Below are 23903 nucleotides of genomic sequence, written 5' to 3' on the forward strand. Positions count from 1 at the left end.
ACACAAAGAGCCCAGTGTGCACCAGGAAACAGCCTTAGTTTTCATTTGTTTAATAGGAGTTTGTTGATATTGTTATTTTGAGGTAGCCTGTCGGTCTTCCAGTGTAGCCTTGGCTGGTCTGGCCCTTACTGTGCAGACCAGGATGGCCTCAAACTTACAGGGGTCCTCTTCACTCTGTGTCTTGAATGCTAGGATTAAAGGTGGATGCTACCACTCCTGGTTCAAGAGTATCCTGACTGTACTCCTGGTGGAAGTGTGGCACTTTTGGGGACCAAGACCTCTATCAAACTCCACAGAGTATACAGTTGTAAGAACAGGAAGTATTGAACATCCAGCCGACCACTGAGTGATGGTAAGTGTGGGTTCCTGCCCACATCCCTTGGATGTCTCCAGACCGGTGTATTCTTCCTATTAGAGACTCAGTGTTTATAAGAGGCCGTGGTTAAATGCACATATTGATTCCTAGAAGATATTACCAGTCCTCTCATGCCATTAACTAGCACCTCAATCTGCACTCAGCAGACCCTCCAGTGCTATACTGTCTGTTACAGGTGTGGTATGTGATGTGATCAGTAAAATGCATGGACATAGGCCAACTTGTGTAGCTCTTCTGCTGTCATGAGAGGACCCTTGTCGGGCAGATTGTTATGTGGGCTCTCTTGCTGGAAGACGTGAATACTCTGGATTCTTTGGCTCATGGTACTAACTAGTCCTGCAGGCCCAAAAGGCACACCCATATCTCAAATACATCTACTGTGGTAATAATATATGACTCTTGTTTCTGGGACTGAAGGGATCCAGATGTAGTCAGTCACTGACTTGGCACTTGGTCTCCTTGATAAAGTGTGCCATCTTGGGGGCACAGTGCTAGGTCTGTGGTGACTGCATTGAGCATTTGTTGATGGCAATGACTAAATAAATAGTGGCTAAATACCTCATGGTTAACTGCATCTCTGCCAAGGCTGCATCTGTCTGGTGCTCAGTATGCCAGCATTAGGCTGACTGACAGCCGGATATAGGTAATATCAAACTGTCATAAGAATACTAGTGTCTTTTCTCTTGGAGTGCTTTCTGAGGCTCTGTCTACTGGGATTTTTTTTTTTTTTTTGGTTTTTACGAGACAGGGTTTCTCTGTATTGTTTCGGAGGCTGTCGGTCCAGCCTGGCCTCAAACTCACAGAGATCCGCCTGCCTCTGCCTCCCGAGTGCTGGGATTAAAGGCGTGCGCCACCACCGCCCGGCCTAGGATGGTTTTTATTCTAAGGCAAATCTCACAGTCCCGGGATGGGTGGGTCCAAAGCCCACAATCCTCATGCCTCCATCTCTGAAGTGCTGGGATCAGCGGTAACATCCCCAAGCATGGCCTGACCACTATCTTTCAGAGTCACGCCTACGGCTGAATGTAATGAGATGCTCTCTGGTTTTGATTCATACTTACACACCCCACAAGTCCATCTGCAGTCAAATGCTCTACCCCTAAGTTATACCCCATCCACGAGTCCATCTGTAGACATCTCTCCTCCTTCAGCTGTTCAGAACACATTCCCAGTCATAGACGATGAGACAGAGCACTGGGTAAAGGTACTTGCTCACCTACCTTGCTTGTGAGCTTTGGCTCTGTTTGTGGAGGTGACATTTTCACTAGGCTTGCTTGAACTAATGTTTTAGTTTCCTGGCTGAGATAGTTTTGTAAATAAGCCCCCACTCCCAACCCCCACCCCACTTTATGACACACACTTCTAAACATATGATAACATGTTATCCTTGGTTTATTCCACATTTTTCAGAACCAGAAGAGTACAAGTTGCTTCTCAAAATGTGCATGGCTCTCTGTTTTTGGTGGACTGGCCCTACCCTGTCACCTCAATTCTTCATTACTGTTCTCTTATTGAGTCCTTCTCAAATACCACACACTGGTTTTTTTCCATTGCTTCACAATATCTTGGGATTTTCTGTCAATCAAAAGAGTCTAAAGAATCCCAGAAACGCTATGAGACATGCCTTTTGGGGTGTGGGTGTAATGTGTAATATCTTATCTTTCACTGTAGAGAGGACACTGTGACTTTACTGCTGTGCCCAGGCTTCCTCTCTTGTCCTTAGGAGCACACATAGCTTTTCAAATCACCTGCAACCATCACTTGTTTGTCTGTTTTGATCAAGGCAATGCTGCTAAAAATATTTGCAGTTTACTTTTCATTACTATGCTTTAAAAATATCGCTAAACTAGAATCAGGGTTCTCATTTGTAAAAGAAATTCCGCTGAACAAGTGGTACCCATGATGCCTGTCAAGGTGAAGTTCCCAGGTGGTTCCACTCCTATATCAGAAAGACACATCCTAGTGAATTCACAACACACTGCCCCCCAGCCCAAGAAATGCTAATGTCAGTAACTTTTGAACACTGTTATATGGTGCTCCGAGGATGTCGCTTAGAAATACAGCATGAGGCTGCCTCATCACGGTGACCAAATACCTAGCAGAAAGCATGTAAGGGTTGGAGGACTGCTTACAGACCTTGGTTTCAGGGTGTCACTCTATTCATTTGGGGAGTGCATGACAGAGTATGACGCGGCATGACAATTTATCTTATGGTCACCAGGAAGCAAGAGAGGAGGAACGGACCGAGCAACCCCCTCTCCTCCTCCATTCAGGCTTCACCTCCCAGAGCTGTGCTATCAGCTGTGTTCAAGCATTCAATACACAAACCTGTATGGAACAGTTCAAAATGAAAACGTAATATTTATCAAACACCAGCCAGTTTAAGAACAGTGACAATGGTGACATTTTTGTTACGTATATTTTGCCACAGTTAAAAAAAAACATTGGCTATTATTGGGTCATAAGTCGTTCATTGTGCCATCCCGTGCATGTCACTTATGAAGTGGCCCTGGAAGCCGGGCGGTGGTGGCGCACGCCTTTAATCCCAGCACTTGGGAGGCAGAGGCAGGCGAATCTCTGCGAGTTCGAGGCCAGCCTGGTCTACAAAGCGAGTTCTAGGACAGCCTCCAAAACAATACAGACCAACCCTGTCTCTAAAAAAAAAAAAGTGGCCCTGGAAATGGTAGAATTATTCAGAGCTTTCTTCCATAGTCAAAATCTATGATTGTTCTAGAAGATTGAAAACGGAGCTTCTTCAGGAAAGAGGAGTGTTTTGACAAAGGCAGGTAATGGCAAGGGCAGTAACTCTGACCTGATGAGTCAGAGGGATGCTGTGTGCAAATACCAGTTAGAAATCGTACAGAGAAAAAAAAAAACAAACAAGCAAACAAAAAGCCGGGCGTTGGTGGCGCACGCCTTTAATCCCAGCACTTGGGAGGCAGAGGCAGGTGGATCTCTGTGAGTTTGAGACCAGCCTGGTCTACAAAAGCTAGTTCCAGGACAGCCTCCAAAGCCACAGAGAAACCCTGTCTCGAAAAACAAAACAAAACAACAAAAAACAAAGAAATCATACAGAGGGCTTCTGTGACAGGCTTTAGACATACTACTCAGAGAAACTGCAGGGCTATGGGAAGGGGGCTGGGAATGAGACTACAAGACAGCTCTTGCTAAGTTCACAGTATCATCAAATGCAGCATAGATGAAGTTAAGCCTACAAGTCATCATTTAGTCTAGGGTGACAAGCATGCTCAGAATGTGAGGTGTTGCCCGCTGTGATGTTTTGTTTGGGTATTTGAATTCTTATAGATTATATCAAGTGATTTGGGATGGGGACTGTTTCAAAAGGCCTGTACTCTGAAGCTGAAGACAGTACAAAGTCACTTCACAAGGGACCAACAGAAACCTGTCTCATGCCGGGCGGTGGTGGCACACACCTTTAATCCCAGCACTCGGGAGGCAGAGGCAGGCCGATCTCTGTGAGTTCGAGGCCGGGCTGAACCGACAGCCTCCAAAACAATACAGAGAAACCCTGTCTCGTAAAACCAAAAAAAAAAAAAAAAAAGAAAAAAAGAAAAAAAGAAACCCGTCTCGTTTGGTAAGAGACAACGAGCCTAGGGCAGGGACGGTGCTGATGAGAACAGCATAGTGTGCTTAAAGGTCTGAGCTCAGGCCTTGAAAACCAAGAGTCTGGCGCCACCGGGAGAACACATGGGGGTATTGGAAAGACCTCCAGTTTGGGAGGAAGAAGGGAGAGAGGCAGCTCCAGAGCCCTTAGGTTCAGTTCCCAGCAGCCACATGGTGCCTCACAACTGTCCCTAACTCCAGTTTTAGGGGACCTGACACCCTCACACAGACGTACATGCAGGCAAAGCACCAATTCACATAAAGCAAAAGTAAAATTTTTGAAAGAAAAAAGAAGGGGGGAGGGAAAGAATGGCCTCGTGAGAATTTGAGGTTTTAGTTTCTCCCCTCACTAGGGAAGTTTCTTCTCTCCTGTCAGTTCCTTACTTGTATATAAAATGCAGCTGCCAGGTGTTCCTGAAAGTCTTGTACAGGTTTCATGGTTTTGTCATACTGAGTTGGAGACCACAGTGGGACATCAAATGGGGACACAAACAGTGAACTTAATGTCAAAACGAAAGATACAAAGAACTCTACCGTCCCATGATGTACCTATATACATGCATGAGTGCATGTATGTATGTACGTATATGCAGCTGCATTTAAAATACGCTTGCCAAATTCTTTTGATATGTGTGGTTAGTATGTGCTCCAAGCAGCTTATAGTTTAGGGTAAGTGACATACTCGAATTCCTAATGTTTCTGTATCTTTTACAAAGATCTTTCACAATTTTATTCACAGCAACCCTCTGCTGTGGGGATCAATCTTTGCCTTCTTTCACAGAAAAGGTGGTATTGTGAAGAGATGTCTCAGACAATTTAATAATTAGAGTTCGCTTCCTTTAGTATGATTTAGTGTTGTGGGGAAACCGATATCCGAGATAAGAGGGTCGAGAAGACGGAAGGTGAGGTGCTGGTACAGTCTGTCGGTGTTCCAAACGTGTTTGATGAATGACTAAACTGGGACTAAATATCAAAAGACGGTTCCCTTCTATGAGATCTCTCTGTGTCTCTCTCTGTCTGTCTGTCTCTGTCTCTGTCTCTGTCTCTCTCTCTCTCTCTGTCTCTCTCTCACACACACACACCTCTTCCTATTTAATAATAGCAGGACAAAACAAAATATAGCATACATAGTTACATAGTTACATTTGGGGGGGTGGGGAGAAGGGAAACTGCGAAGGACACGCAGCTGGCGGTGCCAGGTTCTGACGCGTAGGACCCGCCCCGGCAGCACGGCTCAACCTGAGAAGCGGCCACCCTGTGTGGAGCTGAGCCAGGCCGAGACCTCCTCACAGCCCGCGAAGCGACAGAGCCCCCAGCTACAGCCAAGCCCGCACGCCTCACGGTCGGAACGCCTCACCAGCTCTCAGAACGGAAGACTCCAGACGCCCGCCGTCTCCAAGGGCAACGCGCGACCACACTTCCGGAAACGGCGCGTACGGAGGGCGCTTCTATTTTGCGTCACTTCCTCTCCTCCAGGCGTTGTGGCTCCGGGCAGGGTGAGGTGGGAGTTCCGTGATTGTTTCTCTCCCGGTGCTGAACACTGTGTCAGGGAAAGCGCTAGGACCGCCGCGTCCGCCAGGGACAGGCTCTGCCCGCAGACCAGTCCTTGGCGTTTCTAGTCGGGGAAGATCGCGCCGCTACGGTGGCCGAGCAGGTTTGAGCGCGCCGGAAGTGTTCGCCGGCGCTCGCTCCTAGCTGGGCTAGAGACGCACGTGGCGCGGTGAGTGCTCTGGGGGGCGCGGGGGTGGGAAGGAGCCGGCTGGGATGTGGCGGCGGGGCTGGGGCGCTGACCCCCGTGTCTCCGCGCCCCTCGCTGGCTGCGTGGCGAGCGGGCAGGGCTGTCCTCTCTTCGGGGGCCTGGGTGAGGCCGAGGGGGACCGGGAAATGCTCGGAGCCCGCGGTGAGCAGGAGGAGCGGGCCTTCTTTTCCACCAGGCCGCGGGGAACATGTCTTTCCGAGGCGGAGGTCGCGGCGGCTTCAATCGCGGGGGCGGAGGCGGCGGCTTCAACCGTGGCGGCGGCGGCGGCGGTAGCAACAACCACTTCCGAGGGGGAGGCGGCGGCGGCGGCGGCAATTTCAGGGGCGGCGGCCGAGGAGGATTTGGACGAGGGGGCGGACGTGGAGGCTTTAATAAGTTCCAAGACCAAGGACCTCCAGAGCGTGTCGTCTGTAAGTCGTGTTCGGAGCGTAGTCTCCTTGGCAGTGGGAGAGGATGCGGGTAGTGGGTGCCTGCTACCGGCAAGCCTGATGGTTAGGTCTCGGGAAGGCAAGTCTGTAGGGCGCACTGACTTAGACTCGTATGGTAGCCATAAGGAAATGATCGCGACAGGAGTGCGGAGGTGAGCTTGAGTTTGGACTGGAGAGATGAGAATTAGGCAATATTGAGTGCCTCGCCCGTTCTGAAATACGTTTCATTGCTACTGTAGTAAGATTGCTGCTGTGATCCCTAGTGATACAGTTGAAATACAAAGCCAAATTTTTAGCCTCTATAGTCTGTGCTGTCAGTTACCAAAAAGCAAGGGAATTCGGGGGAGGAGGAGAGATTGGCAGCAAGAAAAATGCCTAACTAAAGTAATCTTTCGTAACTATTGGAGAGATGTGATGGAAGGCATGGGAAGAGGAGAGGACTGGATCTGTGTACTTGATTGTTCTGCTGGACAAAGTGGTCAAAGTCAAGGGCTATTGTAGTAAGCCACATGAGATATTGACAGCCATGTTCGAAAAAGTGAAAAGAAGCTGTATCCAACCATTTGACATTGCAGCGTGACATTGTCATCTACAAAGTTCACGTTATAGATCCATACAGCCTAATTAGCATTCCCCCCACACCTTGCAAAAACTCTGTTTTAAATAAGTGTACCATTTAGTGTTGGGCCACATTCATAGCTGTTCATGGCTGTCCTGCAGACCAGGCATTGCACATATGGATGGGAAAGAAATTTCAAAGGAAAAATAATAGGTAAACTAGTACTGAGAATAAAAGGTTTTAGTTGTTAAGGATGAAGAGTGAGTTTTGTCGACACACAGTATTTGATTCCAGGTTAAAGAAACAATGGTACTTACTTTGTAGTTCCAGACTTTCCTGAAAAGGATAGTCATCGGTGAAGAAGTGGTAGTGGAGGAAATGATCAGAAACCAGACTGATTCAAGCTCATAGGCTGGGGAAAAGAACCCCCAGTGAAACATAGTGTCTAAAGAAACTGTGAAAACATGGCAGGGTAACTGGCATTGTGTTGGACGATCTCTGTGTGCCAGGCACTGTTCTGAGTACTTCATTTGTCTGGTTGCTCATGTATTAGATGTGGCCGCAGTGAGATGTGACAAGCCTCATGTACGAGGGTATAGGGAGAAGGGGTGTCTCTTCTAGGTTCCACAGTAATGCCATGCTAACTTAGGACCACAGTGTTGATAACTAAGCTTTACCTTGGAGATCAGATAGTGGTGAAGAATGCTTCCAGCACAGTTGATCAGCATCTGAAATGATTCCATGTCTATTTTCTTGTGCTGTTTCAGTATTAGGAGAGTTCATGCATCCCTGTGAAGACGACATCGTTTGTAAATGTACCACAGAGGAGAACAAGGTGCCTTACTTCAATGCTCCTGTCTATTTAGAAAACAAAGAACAGATCGGGAAAGTGGATGAGATATTCGGACAACTGAGAGATTTTGTATCCTTTCTAATGGGATGAGCCAGTGATCTCATTGAGGAATTATTGTCCCTCCTCTCCCTAGCCATTTAAATATCAGGTAAAGCAAATTAATTGCTTCATTTAGTAGATCACAGTGCTACAGACAGGCCATAAAGAGAATCTACAGGAGAGAATGCATTCTTCCACATTAAGAAGTGATGAGCCAGCTGGGCGGTGGTGGCGCACGCCTTTAATCCCAGTACTCGGGAGGCGAGGCAGGCGGATCTCTGTGAGTTCGAGACCAAGCCTGGTCTACCAAGCGAGTTCCAGGACAGGCTCCAAAACAATACAGAGAAACCCTGTCTCAAAAAAACCAAAAAAAAAAAAAAAAAAAGTGATGAGCCAAGGGGAGATGATTGTCCTTTTGAAAAGTTCTGGGAATAGTGGCCATTTGTATAAGTGCCACAGGATTGTATTGGCTCTGCTGTCAGTTTACATGTGATGGTTCTACTGGAATATCCTGGTAGAATTGGGGGATACTGGTTGTGTATCTTGACTTTTTATAGCCAGGCATTCTTTTACAATGCTTAAACAATGCATCTTTATTTCTCACTTGTTCCTTAATGTAGGTAATAGTATTTTTCAGTTAAGTTGTCAGAAAACATGAAAGCATCTTCCTTTAAAAAGCTACAGAAGGTGAGTCACAATTACAATGAAAGTTCTTGACACAGAAGAGAATGGTGCGTGCCTTAGTCTTACTTGAGGCACTTCCGGCCCTCCACTGTGTTGCAGTGAAGCTCTGAAGGCCATGACAGTACACAGGCATTGAGTTTGCTTTCTCCAGGTGTCTCTCCGCTGTAGCCCTGGTTGGCTTAGAACTCTTTATTGAGACTAGGTTGGCATCTAACTTGCCTCTGTTTCCTAAGTGCTGGGATTACAGGTCTGTGCTATCACACCCAGTCTAAACTTATTAGTCTTGAAGAGTAATGTTTTGGCCAGGCATGCTGTTGTAAGCCGGTAGTCCCAGCACTTGGAGGCAGAGAGGCAGGTTCACACAGTGCTTTTGAGTTGACAGAACGTGAAAAGCTAACGCGCGGTTCTGTAGATAGTGATAGAAATGACTTTTTAGTAACATACTTATTTCCGTTTTGAAGCCCTTCCTCATTTGTGTTTTGTATAGAAGATCTAGAAAACTGTATGCTTCCTTTCAATACCTATACAGTGTCCTATTTAACCCTAAATATAGGCTGGGTTTAATTTTAAAAAACCATGTTATAGAAATACTAATGGAATCCTTTCTTAAAATAGCTACATTGCCAGAATTTTGAATTTTAGTAATACATTTCTGATAATTTTTCTCTTGGCAGCTCTCTTTAGATGAAGATGTAGCTTTTTGGAGACATGCATTTCTAAAAAATGACATTGAATTGATTTTTTTGTTTATGTATACAACCTAATGTGTTGATTTATATATCTTATGATATTCATGGAACTGTGTGATAGGTGCTTCTGTCTACATTTCTATAGATAAGAAAACTAGGTAATTAGAGTGAAGGGGAAAAGTTCTTGCCCAGAGCTGTGTGGTATAAACAGTAGTTGTGGGATTTGAACCTCAGTAGTTTGGACTGAGCATACTGCCCTTCAAGTTAGCACACTAACTGCTACTGTTTAACTTGCAGTTTTATATAGATCCATTTAAGCTGCTACCACTGCAGAGGTTTCTGCCTCGTCCTCCCGGTGAGAAAGGACCTCCCAGAGGCGGAGGTGGCGGCGGCAGGGGGAGGTCGAGGAGGAGGAAGAGGAGGTGGTGGCCGAGGTGGTGGAAGAGGTGGTAAGTTACCGTGCAGGTTTCTAATGAGGTTTTTTCGCCACACACGATTTACACAGTGCAGTTTTCTTTTGCATGTAACCCACTTCCCTTACCCTTATTTCTCTTAAGTATTGCCCATATCTATAGAAGTGCTTTGCTTCCACAGCTTAAATAGGAGAAAAAAAAATTAACTTTACCTTTGCGGGATTTTAGACCCTTGGGTTATTTGTGTTTTAATGGAGATTTTAATAGAGGCAGCTACCCATTGCTGAATGGCAGATGCATTCTGAGAAATGCAGTATTGGGCAGTTTTGTCGTGTGCACTGACATAGATCCTCGTGTAGAGCTTGATCACTCAGCATGGCTTCTTAGTGATGGAGAGTAGTCAGGTGGAGGCTGATGCTGGGGAGATGGGGTAGGCTGGGTTATGATCAGCTTCTTGTGAAAGGGCTGTACTGACTTTAGAGTCACAGTCTGAAGGGAAGTGAAGACACAAACTAGAAGCAGTTGTTTTAACTATTGTCAGGCATCGGGTGCTGTACACGACTATATGCGCTGTACTCTTAGATGCCTAGGCTTATGTATTCCAACAATGGGAGGTAGTAGAGTTTCCCAGGTCCATTATAATTTTTGGAAACTGATGCATGAAACGTTATTATGTACTATATGCCTGTTAACTTAATTGTGGTTTACTTTTTTTGTTTTTTGGTTTTTCAGAGACAGGGTTTCTCTGTGGCTTTGGAGGCTGTCCTGGAACTAGCTCTTGTATTCCAGGCTGGTCTTGAACTCATAGAGATCCGCCTGCCTCGCCTCCCGAGTGCTGGGATTAAAGGCGTGAACCACCACTGCCCAGCTTAATTGTGGTTTCTTAGTTATCAGCGAGTATTTTGATTATATGCCAAGAACTGGTCTTATATCTTAATGTCCAAGCATATTTGAATTTCTTCCAATGGCCTCCATGTGTGGTAGTGATCTTGAGTTTACCCTACTGCTTCACTTGGGAACCTATTTCTTCATCTTCTTTTAAAAGTTTCTGTAAAGCCGGGAGGTGGTGGCGCACGCCTTTAATCTCAGCACTCTGGAGGCAGAGGCAGGCGGATCTCTGTGAGTTCGATGCCGGGCTGGACCAACAGCCTCCAAAACAGTACAGAGAAACCCTGTCTCGTAAAACCAAAAAAAAAGTTTCTGTAAAATATAATAGACGAACTTGCATTTAGTTTTTATGATTATAGGAATTACACAATTTTTACAGCTTATCAGAAAATGAGAGGCTGTCATTATTTAACACGTATTTCTTTTCTAAGGTGGCTTTAGAGGTGGAAGAGGTGGAGGTGGGGGCTTCAGAGGAGGAAGAGGAGGTGGTGGATTCCGAGGTGAGTAAGAGGGAAGACGTCTTTAAATAACTGGGTTTGTAGATTGATACTGTCTGTTGATTTCTTTCATGTTTTATTTCCCTCCCAGCAAGTCTGGCAGATATTGGGGTGTTTTTTACTTTAACTTACTTTATGGCTCTATTCTATAACATTCTTCATTGATTTCTCTTAGTTTTTCACCAAATTACTTTGTTGTATTAATACTTTGAAAAACAAAAAGTGAATATTACGAATAGCAATTGTGTTTGGTAATGTAAATTTATCAAACGTTATAGGAACTCCTGTTGATGTTAAACTTGAGATTTGGGTACTAGTTCTGTTACAAGCCTTGATTTTTTTTTTTTTTTCCTTTGATCAGGAAGAGGACATTAGATGTGGCAGTTTTGACAGACCTCACCACTTGTGTTTTCGCTGCGTGATCAGCTTCTGCTGTGATTGAAGTCTGTGTCTGGAGCAACCTGGAGGATGCTTCTCTGTCAGTGGAGCTGAATCGTCAGCACTGGGTAGAAAAAGCGGGACTGAACAGTCAGTGTTGCTCAGAAAGAGCATGAAGAACCAACCCTGCTTTGTACAATACCTGGCACTCTGTGGGTGCTTAAAGAACAATGGGACTTTTCATTCGAAGCATACTTGGCTTTTTTAAAATAAAATTTTTTATTTCTTTAACTTACTGTTTATTGAACCAAACCTAGTTTTTGAAACTTGGAGGAACAAGCAAAGCTTAAATCCATTGGATTACAGATAGAAAAGGTGGGGTGGGTGAAATTTGTTTAAAGATACTATGATCCTAAAAGTTCCAGACACTCAAACGAACAACCCTCTATCCCCAACAAACCAGGCTGCTGGAATAGTACTTTAAACTTACTGAGAAATGAACTCTTTATTCAGAATGCCTTTTGAATAGGGACAGAACTGCAACGTTTGTTGTATTTCACTTTTGTGTTTTATAATACACAAAATAAAGCTGTTTTAGGGACCACAGTTTATAAGTATTTTTAAATTGTTAGTTTGAGTCTATTAGGATTTGAGTAGCTCTGTTCATGTAAAAACTACGGTTCAATAAATTTAAATACAGGCTACTAAAAGTTTTCTGAAAAAAATTTTACATGAAAGAGTTATTTATCTTCATTTTAAGTAGATATTGGCTACCTATCACATGGTTCAACTCCTGGGTAGGGATGCTATAAATGAAATTGGCTTTGGTCACCATTGCTAGTGTGCTGCCAAAAAATAAGCACACCAGCAAGCAAGGCTGCTCAGTATGGAACTGGCCAGCTCATTGGTTACTTCTCAAGTCTGTTTGAGCATAGCTACTTATTCTTGGGTGCTTGTTTCAGTAGCATGCAATTGTGCCTGTGTCTGAGTTCCATCTTTTTTGTTAATGGAACCACTGTGCTGTTAATACAGAGACCAAAGCAAAAGGGTACCAGGGGCAGGTAAGGGCTCACATCTTGATCTGGAAGTTGGGAGTGAACATATACCTTTGAAACCTGGAAGCTGCCCCCCCCCAGGACACACCCTCCATCAAGGCACACCTCCTTATCCTTCCCCAATAGTTCCACTACTTCAGTCATGAGCCTAAGGGAGCCATTCTCGTCCACTTCTTCAGTTTGTGAAGGGCATCAGCACCAAGGGATGGGTGCAACATTAACAAGAGTTGTTAAATGGCAAAGGACTGTAGACACTGGTAGACAAACCTGGAGATTAAAAGCTAGTTTATTTGAGACATAATTCATATCCTAGACTGACCTCAAATTCTGTTTACCCAAGGCTGGCCTTGAGTGCTGGCTGGGATTATAGAATGCACTACGATGCTCAGTGTAATTTCTGTTTTTACCTTATGTATACAATTTAGTGGTTAAACAGTCATTTATCTCACCCCTCTTGTTATATGTATGTTCTGGGTTTTTGTCGGAATATTTCAGTTTAAATCAAATTCAAATGGACCTCACCTCTTGAACTTTGAAATACTGAGGAGATTTACATGATGGATTCGCAGTCCTGGCTCACCATTCAGTTATTAAAAATAAGCACTTTTTAAACACATCTAAAAAAGTTCAGTAATGGGCCACTAACCCAGCCTGTTCCCTAGACAGATCCCCATAATGAAATGGTGATGGGCAAGTACAGCCCCCTAGTGGTTCTGTTGTGCTGCACTCAAGTTTGGTGACGTTTGAGCCTTGCCTTGAAGTGCTACTGATGAAATATATTTTAATGTTAAAAAGTAATGGAGATACCCCTTTGCTCTAGCAATGCATATTCATACTAGGTTTTATGTGACAATATAGACTTAGGGTTATCCTGTTCTTGGTAAACTGAATAATGGGTGACTAAATAGTATGAACTTACATGAATGTAAGAATTCACTGAGGTGGCATAGAACATGAATCCACTCTGGAACACGAGCTTATTATGCTTAGACTGGGATTTATGGGATGATATTTATGGAAAGCAAAGTCCACCATGTGTCTGGTACATAAAGATACCTGTTATGCACTGTACATCTATCTCTTTTGTTTGAAAGGAAAGAAGTTGGACAAACCTCTAATTCTGAGGATATAATTTTGTATGACTAGATATATAAACAAAGGTAAATGCATAAGGATCGCACCAGGCAATCAAAATCTAGTACAAACATTTAGTCCTTCCTTCTGAATAGCCACTGAAGATGAGGGTAGTGCTCGGAGCAAGTTCAGTCAGCTCCCGACTGCTTTTCTGAGTTGGGTTTGTTTGTTTTTGTTTGTTTAAATACGGTGATTTGCCTGGTAATCTGCTGTAAATATAAGACAGGAACCTTAACTACTTAAGATGTGTGGTGGTTGGGATTTTGCTTTAAGAAGCTTTCTCCTTGTTCTAGTAATTAAAATCTTTTCCTCTTCAGCCCAATTAAGTGTATTACTGGAGGGCCTCTCGTGAAAAAGCCTTTCTTTGAGGTCTAGAAGTGGAAATAATTTGTCCTGAAAACTTGCCTGCCAGTCTGTTGAAGCTGATTACCACCGTTCGAAGGCTGTTCCGAAGGTGGTCTGGACTCTCCAGAATGCTGAGCAACACTTTAGATTTAAACACTTCAAACTCCAGGAATGCAGGCAGTTCTGTCTTTTCAAAGACCGAACACAGCATCATTGCAGCTTACCTGATTATGGCAGGTATGGGTGTTTATTCAGTTACCTGCGTCTCGTAGAGGTGTTTGGTACAAGCGTGCCGTGTGGGCTGGCTGGTAAACAGGAATTGTAACCATCAGAGAAAATGGAAAGAATGAAGAATGAATGAAAGCAATGTAATGATGCTGCTTGACATGGAGGATTTTAATAAATGAGAGCAAAGGGGCAGGAAAAGCCCTATACGAGGAAGCTTTAGAATAAAATTTGTCCATGTATTTGGTTCTTAACGTTGACTATAAGCATGAGCGAGTGTGCACCGTGGTAGACGCATGCTTTATGTCAGTTACCATCCTCGTGCATAATTTGCATTGTTTTCTTCTTGCCAGACTCTAACTCAGATTGAGAGGTACTGGAAGAGAAGTTGGAGAAAAAAAAGTAGGGGGTGCATATGAAGTTCCTCCAGCCGGCAGTCGGGAAGTGGGGCTCTAGGAGGTGGTCTTTTCATATCTTTGAAAGTGTGTACCAGATATTTCATCTTCTCATTTGTAAATGAAGACAATCAAGGCTCTGTCGTGATTGTTATGAAGAGTATATATTAGATGTCAAGGTACCTAAGACAGATATTGGGTAAATATGCTCTTGTTGATACAAAGATTAAGATAAAGGCTTGTTTGTAGAAAAGAGTGCGAGGGAAACAAATTCTATTGGTGGTGTGGCTTTTATAATCAGCAATCAGTCTGAAACTGTAGGCAGTGTCGAGTTTTAGTAGCTGTTATATTGTGCTTGTTGCCTTTTGGATTGGCTTTTATGAAAAATTTCATTCACATTTTTAAAACAGACTGAGAGATCCATCTCTGTGTGTCTACTTGACAACTGTCTAGTTTTTACCTCATAGTTGACTTGCCCTTCAAATAACAATTTCCTTTTCATTTTAGTGGTATAGTGACTAATTCATTTAAATACTTCTAAATATCCCATAGAAACACTATGTACAAGTTTTGGTTCAGCTATTTGTAGGTAACGGAAAATCCAAAATTTATCTGGTATTTTGGAGGCTGAAGCAGAATTGCTGAGGATTTCAGAGTCCAATGGGCTACATTAGTGAGACTGTCTCAAACGGGGGAAAAATATGTTCACAACATTAGTATGTGAAGGAAATTTCCTAAGAAAATCTTGTGGCTGCTTTTTAGTTTTGTCTCCCTAATTCTTACAGGTAAAGAGCTTAAGAAAATTTCCAGCACACATTTTTGGCTACTTGGCTTTGAACAGAGAGGTCTTTTTGTTAGCCCTCTCACTTATGTAACTACACAGGTCAGTTTCATTAGGAAACATCACAGCTTGCGGTCTTTGCCTATGTTTTTGTAGAGGAACTGAAGGAAACACATCTTACCTCTGTGCTTTTGTTCTGTGTATCAAATATCTCTTGTTCTTCCCATCCCCTCATTTTCCACCTTTAACAGAAAACTACTTGAGCTCCCAAATAAGAATGAAAACTGAGGAAAAGGGTGCATGCCCTTAAGCATCATTCCATTTGTTATTTTTACCATAGACCTATGTAAATGTTTTTACTGTAGAATCTACTTATTTTATATATGTACTGAATTACATTTTTTGAACCAGGAGCCTGCTGTATAGTCTGTACTAGCCTAGAACTATCTATGTAGCCAAGGCTGGCCTTGAACTCATGGTCTTCCTGCTTCTGCCTTCTGAGTTTTGTATCCTAAAAACACCAACACTGGAGGCATGAAAGCCACAGAGGGAATTTAGGGACAGATGGTTCATGGTTGTGACATGTGAGCCAGACATCTGTACTGGCTTATGCAATAAACAGATTCTTTTAATTTAATTTCCATTTTAGAGAAGATGTTAGTTGTTTAAATTTATTTATTTATTATGTTTACAGTGTTCTTAAGATGCATTTATTTATTTTGTATAGTGCTCTGCCTGAATATATCCCCAAAGGCCAGAAGAGGGCATCAGATCTCATTATAGATTGTTGTGAGCCACCATGTAGTTGCTGGGAATTGAACTCAGGACCTCTGGTAGAGCAGTCAGTGTTCTTAACCTCCAGGTCATCTTTCCAGCCCCAGAAGAAGATGTTAGTTTTAAGAAGAGCTGGACCTCTTCAAACAGAGGGACTAAGCTGGATTGCTATCTTTTTTAAAGTAACTTAAATATTTAATTTTTATTCAATTATAAACATGAAAGTTGGACAACATACATGATCCTCCTATGTATGTCCTTAGGTATAATAAGCATTCTCAGCAACATAATAGTTCTGGGAATCTTCATCAAGTACAAGGAGCTACGGACACCCACGAATGCGGTGATTGTGAACCTGGCTCTCACTGACATAGGCGTCAGCAGCATTGGCTATCCCATGTCTGCGGCTTCAGATCTGCATGGAAGTTGGAAATTTGGATATTCAGGCTGCCAGGTATTGGAGATCTTTGGAATGAAAAGAAATGAAGTAAAGAAAACCGATGCAAATTTAAAAGTCTTTTTAAAGATCCCAAGAACTGGGGCTGGGGAGGGGGGTGAGCGGGTGAAGTGCCTGCTGGGGGAGCAAGGTGACCTGAGTTAGGACGCCAACCCCTATGGAAAAGCCAAGTGTGGCAGCACACACCTTGAATTCCAGTTCGAGGGAAGCAGAGGCAGGTGACTGGATCCAAAGGTCTTCAAGGCAAGCCAGTTTAGCCACACACTCTATTGAGGGGGAGACCCTACTCAAAACAAGCAAACAACAAAAAAGTGGAGAGCAATAGAGAAGACACCCATGTCAACCTCTGGCCTTCAAATGCTCACACGTGGGTGTGCACACCTATGCACATACACATCACATGTACAAAACAACAACAAAAATCCAGTAATTTAAACCAAGATGATATAGGGTAATAGATTCATTGGTTTTGTGGAAAATAACTTCAGCAATGATTGAGGATACATTTGTCTTTTAGTACTTTATTTTTTGTATTTTATGAGTAAAGTGTTTTGCCTGCATGTGTGTCTTGTACCCACATATGTACAATGCTGGTGGAAGCCAGAAGAGGGTGGTAGATCCCCTAGAACTTGAGTTACAGACGGTTGTGAGATGCCGCGTGGGTGCTTGGAATTGAACTTTCAGTCCTCTGGAAGAGCAACCAGTGCTCTTAGCTGCTGAACCATCTCCTCAGCCCCAGCATTCATTCTTTAAGGAGAGGTATAATGCAGGGGTGAGCCCACAATACTGTCCACTCCCTTTGGGCGTGGTGAGGATGAAAGGAAAAGGGAGAGCAAATTTCTCTCTCTCTTGGAAGCTAGCCACGTTCCCAGAGCTCCTATCTGCCTGCTTATTGTGTAAGTCACTTCTATAACTTAGTAAATATCTTAGACCTCCTTTTCAGCTAGCGTTATTTCATCATCAATATAAGGTCACTAATCATTTAAGATTCTCTGAACCCCAAGAAAAGGAATCAAGGAGCCAAACAACTGGTGTTCAACCACAGAAAAAATAATCTGCATATTTCAATAAAGTGTGCATATTAAAATGTATACTCTCCTTTCATTTTAAACAAAATATTTAGAGGCAGTCATATTCACTAAGAAATGTATTCATGTTACCACTGTTAATCTTTTACTGTAGAAGGCCTTTTGTGAGAAATGTTAATAGCTGTATTTACTGTTATTTCTTCTGACAAGGAAATGTATTGGTATTAATTTACATTGGGATAGTAGGCAAATACAATTTGTGGTCATATTTTAATAGTTTTAATATTCTGCTATTCTAAACCTTAAAATAATATAGGCTAATGAAGAATACTGTAAATGTTACATGCGAGGGTGTTGGAATGGCAGACTGTTAACTGTTTGTTTTTTCAGATTTATGCTGCATTGAATATCTTTTTTGGAATGGTGAGCATTGGCTTACTCACAGTTGTGGCTATAGACCGGTACCTGACTATCTGCTGTCCTGATGTGGGTAATGACGTGTTTCTTGTCCTTCTCAATGAAATCATTCATTGTGTAACAGTCACTCAACATGTATTCATTTTAAAGTATAGACATAATGGTCTATAACCAGGTTCAGTTTAGTTCTCTAGAAACCCTTGTTCAGAAGTTTTGATGGCTGTCTACAATACTTAGAATATAGTCCAGATTTCATTAGGCATCCTGCGAGGCCCTGCAGGATTGGCCCTGGTTGCCTTTCTGGCTTCCTCCAGGGTCACTGTCACTTTTGGATACTGGCCAGGCACTTTCATCTTTGGGACTTTTGTTTGTGTTGTTTTCCTTGGCCTGTAAGACTATCGTTCCCGTTTATCCTCTACACTTTTATCATTCAGATTTTGGAGTGCCATTTTTGTCAGAATGTGACTTTGTGTGCTCTGAGGTACTCTGTGGAGAATGTACTTTTGAGTCATCAGTGGAACCGAAGTGAGCCCTGCCTTTGTGAACAACACTAACGCCTCCTGTGCTTCATGACAGGAAGAAGAATGACCACCAGCACTTACGTCAGCATGATCCTGGGTGCCTGGATCAATGGCCTGTTTTGGGCTTTGATGCCCATCATTGGGTGGGCTAGTTATGCCCCAGATCCTACTGGGGCCACCTGTACCATAAACTGGCGGGAAAATGATGTGTAAGAGATGTTTGCGTCTTCTAGTCAGGTGCTCTCTCCCTTCCGCCCATGAGTGCCCTTGCAGAGGCTGTGGCAAAGCCTGGCTTGGCGTGACGCCCATGGAGACAAACGCAGAGCGGCTCATGCTTGCTTGCAGGCCAAAGTCATCTGGCTCCCTTTGTCCCCTTGCTTTGATCCTTTCTTCCTTCCCGTGTCCTCTGCTCAGGCAGCAATGGGGACCCCTCCCCCTCTTTACCCATCCCGGAGTTGGGATCCCAAGGGGGAAGAGGGTTAGTGAAGCTAGAGAGTGGGCAGTTCTAACTCAAACCTAGGCCACCCCTGTGTTCTCTTTTCCGGATGGTCTGGGGTTCAAGAGTCCCTGCAAGGATTTGCCACGAGTTAATGACACTCCTCTAGGTTTTCCATGGAAGTGAGGGTCATTTAGTTCATTAAGGGAAATGAAAGATGACTAAAAAACAAAACAAAACCAAGATCTTCTAAGATATTTTTCTGTAAAAAGTAAAACGTCAGGCAATGCTTCATTTTGGCCATTATACTGTGAAAGTAGCCATCAGCAGTATGTAAATGAATGTACATGGTTGTGTTTTAATAAAACTTTACAAAGACAGTTGACTGGCAGGAACTAGCCCATAGGCCGTAGCTTAATGGTCTGAGTGAACTATGAAATGTAAGTCAAACATGCTTCCTAAGCTTTTAGACAAGAAAGTGACTTACTATTACTTCTAGCAGTTATTTCCTCTTGCCCTTTCCCTGGTTTAGAGAATTAAACGCGTTGTCATGATAGTTTTGTCTTATTTCCAGATCTTTTGTGTCTTACACCATGATGGTTATTGTGGTGAATTTCATTGTGCCTTTGACAGTAATGTTTTACTGTTATTACCATGTGACTCAGTCCATGAGACTTCATGCTGTCCAGAACAGCACTACAAACCTTCACAGAGACTGGGCCGAGCAGGCAGACGTAACAAAGGTAAGCAGTCAAAATCCTTGAAATGTTGGTAACAAAGCTTTAAATATACATAGCTGGAAAGCCTCCCCCCCCCCAGGCTCCTTTCCTGTACTGCCATTTCTGCTACCCTGCTCTTTCTGCTGGTGTTTGTCCCTGTGTTGTTGAATCTATGCCTATCTGTTCCTCAGATGTCTCTGTGTGCTACGATCCCTGGCTTCCTCCTGTAGACTGTGAGGATTCCTGTGTCCAGCCTGGTCCTGCTCCCTTTCTCTTTCATCCTGAAGTATGGTAGCAGTATTTGGTTAGATTAAAAAGCATTCTCCTCCTTTGATATGTTCAAACACCCCAGGCACAAAGGTTCACATTGTCTTCCCCTTAGAGCTGATCCTTCCTATACCCTGAGTGCCTTGATTTTCCCTGGTCAAGCCGTTCAGTAAGCAGAGACTTTCCCTTCATCATATAAGCAAGGTGCAAAGGGTTCCTCTACACATTATTTGTATTTACTGTATATAAAACATGCCGCCAAGTGGCTACTAATAGAACTCACTGAGCTTAAGATAGGACTGTGTTTTCCGGTTGAGTTAGGAAAGTTTGTTTGGTTGAGGTTAGCCCATAATAACGGGGTGGGCAGTTGTCTAAAACTCAAGTGGGCTGGAGAGGTTTGCATGCACATTTGCTCGGAGCTGCCATTGTGTGCTCTCCCCAGCACATGAAATGAAAGGATGTTCTTTACAGTACGTAACACTCTTTGCAGCAATGACACATGTTGCTTAACACAGCCATTTGCAATTGTTGTCGTAGATGACTTCAGGAGCTGAAACAAAGAATAGTGAAGGCAGAGCCCCAGCTCCTTTATGTTACCAACACAATTCTAACCTACATTCTCATGCTACTGGAGATGTATTAGTCGTGTAAACATTCTAGGTGCTAGTCTTGGTGATTATTTCTTTTTTGCAGATGTCTGTGATAATGATATTGATGTTTCTGCTGGCATGGTCTCCTTATTCCATTGTGTGCTTATGGGCTTGCTTTGGAGACCCAAAAAAGATTCCTCCTTCAATGGCCATCATAGCTCCACTGTTTGCCAAATCCTCTACATTCTACAACCCCTGTATTTATGTTGCTGCTAATAAGAGGTAAGTAGTATTTATAGTGTTTCTGAATAAAACGATAGCACAGAAAGAACGCAAAGGCAGTGACTAGTGTTCTAATACTTTCAGAGGTGACAGAAACCTATGACAGCTGTCATAGTTAGGGTTTCTAAGTCCATGACAAAACACCATGGTCAAAAGCAGCTTGTGGAGGAAAGAGTTTCTTTCAGCTTACGTCATAGTCTATCACTGAAGGAAGTCAGGGAAGGGACTCGGGGCAGAAACCAGGAGGCAGGAGCTGATACGGAGACGGTGCAGTAGTGCTGCTTACAGGTTTGCTCAGCCTGTCTTCTTACAGCATGCAGGACCACCTGCTCAGGGATGGCGCTGCCCACAGTGAGCTGCCCCCCCTAAGGCCATATCAGTAATCAGTCAAGAAAATGCACCATAGGCTTGTCCACAGGTCAATCTGATGGGGGCATTTTCTCAATCCCGTTTCTCTTTTCCCAAATGACTTTAGCCTATGTCAAGTTGCCATCAAACCAGCCAGCACAACCACCTAGTTTAAGGTTATTTGGCTTATATAAATAACTGTTGAAAACAGCCAAGGTCTTACATATTTAGAGCTCTACTCTTGTGATAGATTCTTCCGCCATGGTGGCAGAAATATCCTTGGGCAACCCCGGACCAAATTCTGCCAGCTCAGCATCCAAAGATAGCCTTCATCTCAAATGACCACACCGCAGAAAAGTTCCTAGCTGATCACTGGTCAGCTAGGTTTGAGTGCTTGCCCCACCCAGGTGTATGGAATAGGGTTTTCCAAAGGAAAGAGTAGACAGGCAGCAAGCCGAGACAAGACTGTGGGCCCTCAGTGGGTGGTGTAGCTGTACACTTACCAGGAGTGGCCCATCAGCAAGCTCCTGGGTAAAGTTTAAAGTATTTCATTTTCTATTACTGTGGGATGATAAAGCAATTTGTTGCACTGAACCCTGGTAAGTCACAAATGCCATTGCTGTGTCTGCTTAAATGTGTATGCTGATGCACAGATTTGAGAGAACAGCTTGGGCTGTAGATATGTGAAAGAACACACAGACTTTAGGATGATGTAGAGCACACAGGACACCAAAGGGCATATTTTGAGGTCAGAATCTGCTGGAAGTTCTCTGGGAAAGACCAGCCATTCTCAAGTCCCCTCAAACCCAACTGACCTTTGCACAGGGGACCAGATCTGTGAAAAATGAATCCTTAATTCAAACAAATAACTTACTGTACTTGGCAGTTGATGTATCATTTTAAACATACACGGTTAATGAATTTATCAGATGTCCTCCATGTTTGTCTTCAGTGGTGCAAAATTGGTCTTGAACAATACCATCAGTCCTATATATTTATAAAGGTTTTCAAGTGGAGATGTTGCAGTTGGTGCAGTGACTTATTTAGAGCTGCCCATCAACAGTAGTGGCTCTTTAGACAAATAGAAAATGCCTTAAAAGTTTCATGTCATCATAGAATAACATTTTTTCTTTTGCTTATGGCAGGTTTCGGAAAGCCATGTTTGCCATGTTTAAATGCCAGCCTCACCAAGCAGTGCTTGAGACAAGTTCTGTACCAATGAATATGCCTCAAAGCCATAACAATGCCTGAGACAGGTTCTGTACCAGTTGGATATGCCTCAAAGCCCATTGACTCCTGGAGGAATCTCATGCGAGAAAGAATATACCACCAAACCTTTTATTTGTTTTGTGGGGTTTTGGGGCAATACATTAATTTTATTTTAAATATGAATCCATTTAGATCAAGTGCAGACAAAGACTATTGCCTTATTGGACTGCAGGTCCCTCCCACCCAGCCAGCACAGTCCCGTCTGTGCAGTAGTTGCTGTAGAGCCTGCACTGTATCCTCAAGGGTAAATGAATAGTTAAATCCCCTTTGATGAATCCAGGCACCCGGAACTGCAGTCTCTCTTCTTTCTCGTTAGAAGGCACACGTTACAGCACGTTACAGTGCGCTGATGACCTGAACTTGACTGGGTTTCCATTAGACAAGAGATGACCACTAGAATATTAGAATATTTTAATGTTAGGGAAAGTTAATAATAAACTAATCAAAATTATAATCCCGAATAACTAATTGCTGAAATGAGTTGTTTGATATTTCCAGCTATGAAAAAATATTTTTAACATCTCAAAAATTTGAGTTTAGAATCAATCATTAATTCATCTTATTTTAGCAAAAATATATAAACATTAAACACAACTGCTTTTTATCATGCAAGTCTATTGCACATATACATGTTATAGCAGATTAACATCTGCATTTTGTTGTTATTATGTTTGTTTTTTTATTTTTCAAAACAAGGCTTCTCAGTATAACCACTCTGGCTGTCCTGGTACTCACTTTGTAGACCAAGCTGGCCTTGAATTCATAGAGATCCGCCTGCCTCTACCTCCCAACTGCTGGGATTAAAGTCATGTGCCACCATCACCGGTTGTATATTTTGTTATATATTCTAAATTTGTATTATTTTTAGAATGTTTTAATTTGTGTGTCTGTGTGTTTACCAATGCATGTGTTCATATTGTGCATGCTTGTGTCTGCGTATATGTGCCTGCCTTCCTTCAGAGCCAGAAGAGGGCATCAGATACCCTGGAACTGAAATTACAGGCAATTGTGTCACCTGAGGGTGCTGGGAACTGAATTCAGGTCCTCTGGAAGACTATCAGGAGTTTTTAACCACTGAGCTATCTCTCCAGTCCCTAAATTACAATGTCCTGTGTTTGCCACTAGAATTATGTTCAAACAGAGTAGGGCTTTTTCAGTCTGGCACATAGTAGGTACATTCACAGTTTGCTTGTTTGTTTGCTTGTTTTGGTTTTCCGAGACAGAACTCACTTTGTAGACCAAATGGCCTTGGACTCAGATATCTGCCTGCCTCTGCTTTCCAAGTGCTGGGATTAAAGGCATGTGCCACCACCACTCAGCTCAGTCTGTCACTTTTAATGTCTGAGTATGAAACAGTACAATATACCACTATTTAAAAAGTAGACACCTCAACTGTTTCAATTTTCTACTTAACTTCTTATGAGACAAGGTCTCCTCCTGTAGCCCAGCCTGGCTTCAAATGGGCAGTGATCAGTAATTCAGTGTCTGGGATTACAAATGTGTACCACCATGCCTGGCTCAGTTGTTTTTACTCTCATAGATACAAAATTAGGAACACGTTAATGCATATATCTTTGTAGGGGTGGTATCAGTTTATTCTACCTGAGTCTTTATCCAGGCTATGGTGATTGGATAGAAATATAAAAGAATTTATTGTTACTAGCTTTCTCCAT

At 43.2% G+C, this 23903-nt stretch overlaps 2 protein-coding genes across 2 annotated transcripts; both read left to right on the forward strand.

Moving 5' to 3' along the window:
* The first annotated feature begins 247 nt into the window (after window positions 1-247).
* Window positions 248-11478, forward strand: Gar1 (GAR1 ribonucleoprotein). The gene is given in 9 exon segments (XM_013122595.3): window positions 248-352; window positions 5229-5720; window positions 5935-6169; window positions 7514-7668; window positions 8266-8325; window positions 9309-9407; window positions 9409-9460; window positions 10744-10812; window positions 11171-11478. Coding segments are annotated over 7 exon segments (672 nt in total). The 5' UTR covers window positions 248-352; window positions 5229-5720; window positions 5935-5946; the 3' UTR covers window positions 11185-11478.
* Window positions 11479-11619: 141 nt separating this feature from the next.
* On the forward strand, window positions 11620-22997 carry Rrh (retinal pigment epithelium-derived rhodopsin homolog). Its single transcript, XM_005082830.4, has 7 exons — window positions 11620-13958; window positions 16160-16350; window positions 17772-17871; window positions 18375-18528; window positions 19330-19498; window positions 20435-20613; window positions 22107-22997. Exons 1-7 carry the CDS (start codon window positions 13850-13852, stop codon window positions 22210-22212), a joined length of 1008 nt encoding a protein of 335 aa, XP_005082887.1. The 5' UTR covers window positions 11620-13849; the 3' UTR covers window positions 22213-22997.
* Window positions 22998-23903: the final 906 nt, after the last annotated feature.

The sequence above is a fragment of the Mesocricetus auratus genome, unplaced genomic scaffold (genome assembly GCF_017639785.1).
Source record: "Mesocricetus auratus isolate SY011 unplaced genomic scaffold, BCM_Maur_2.0 Super-Scaffold_100009, whole genome shotgun sequence".
NCBI classification, from domain to species: domain Eukaryota; kingdom Metazoa; phylum Chordata; class Mammalia; order Rodentia; family Cricetidae; genus Mesocricetus; species Mesocricetus auratus.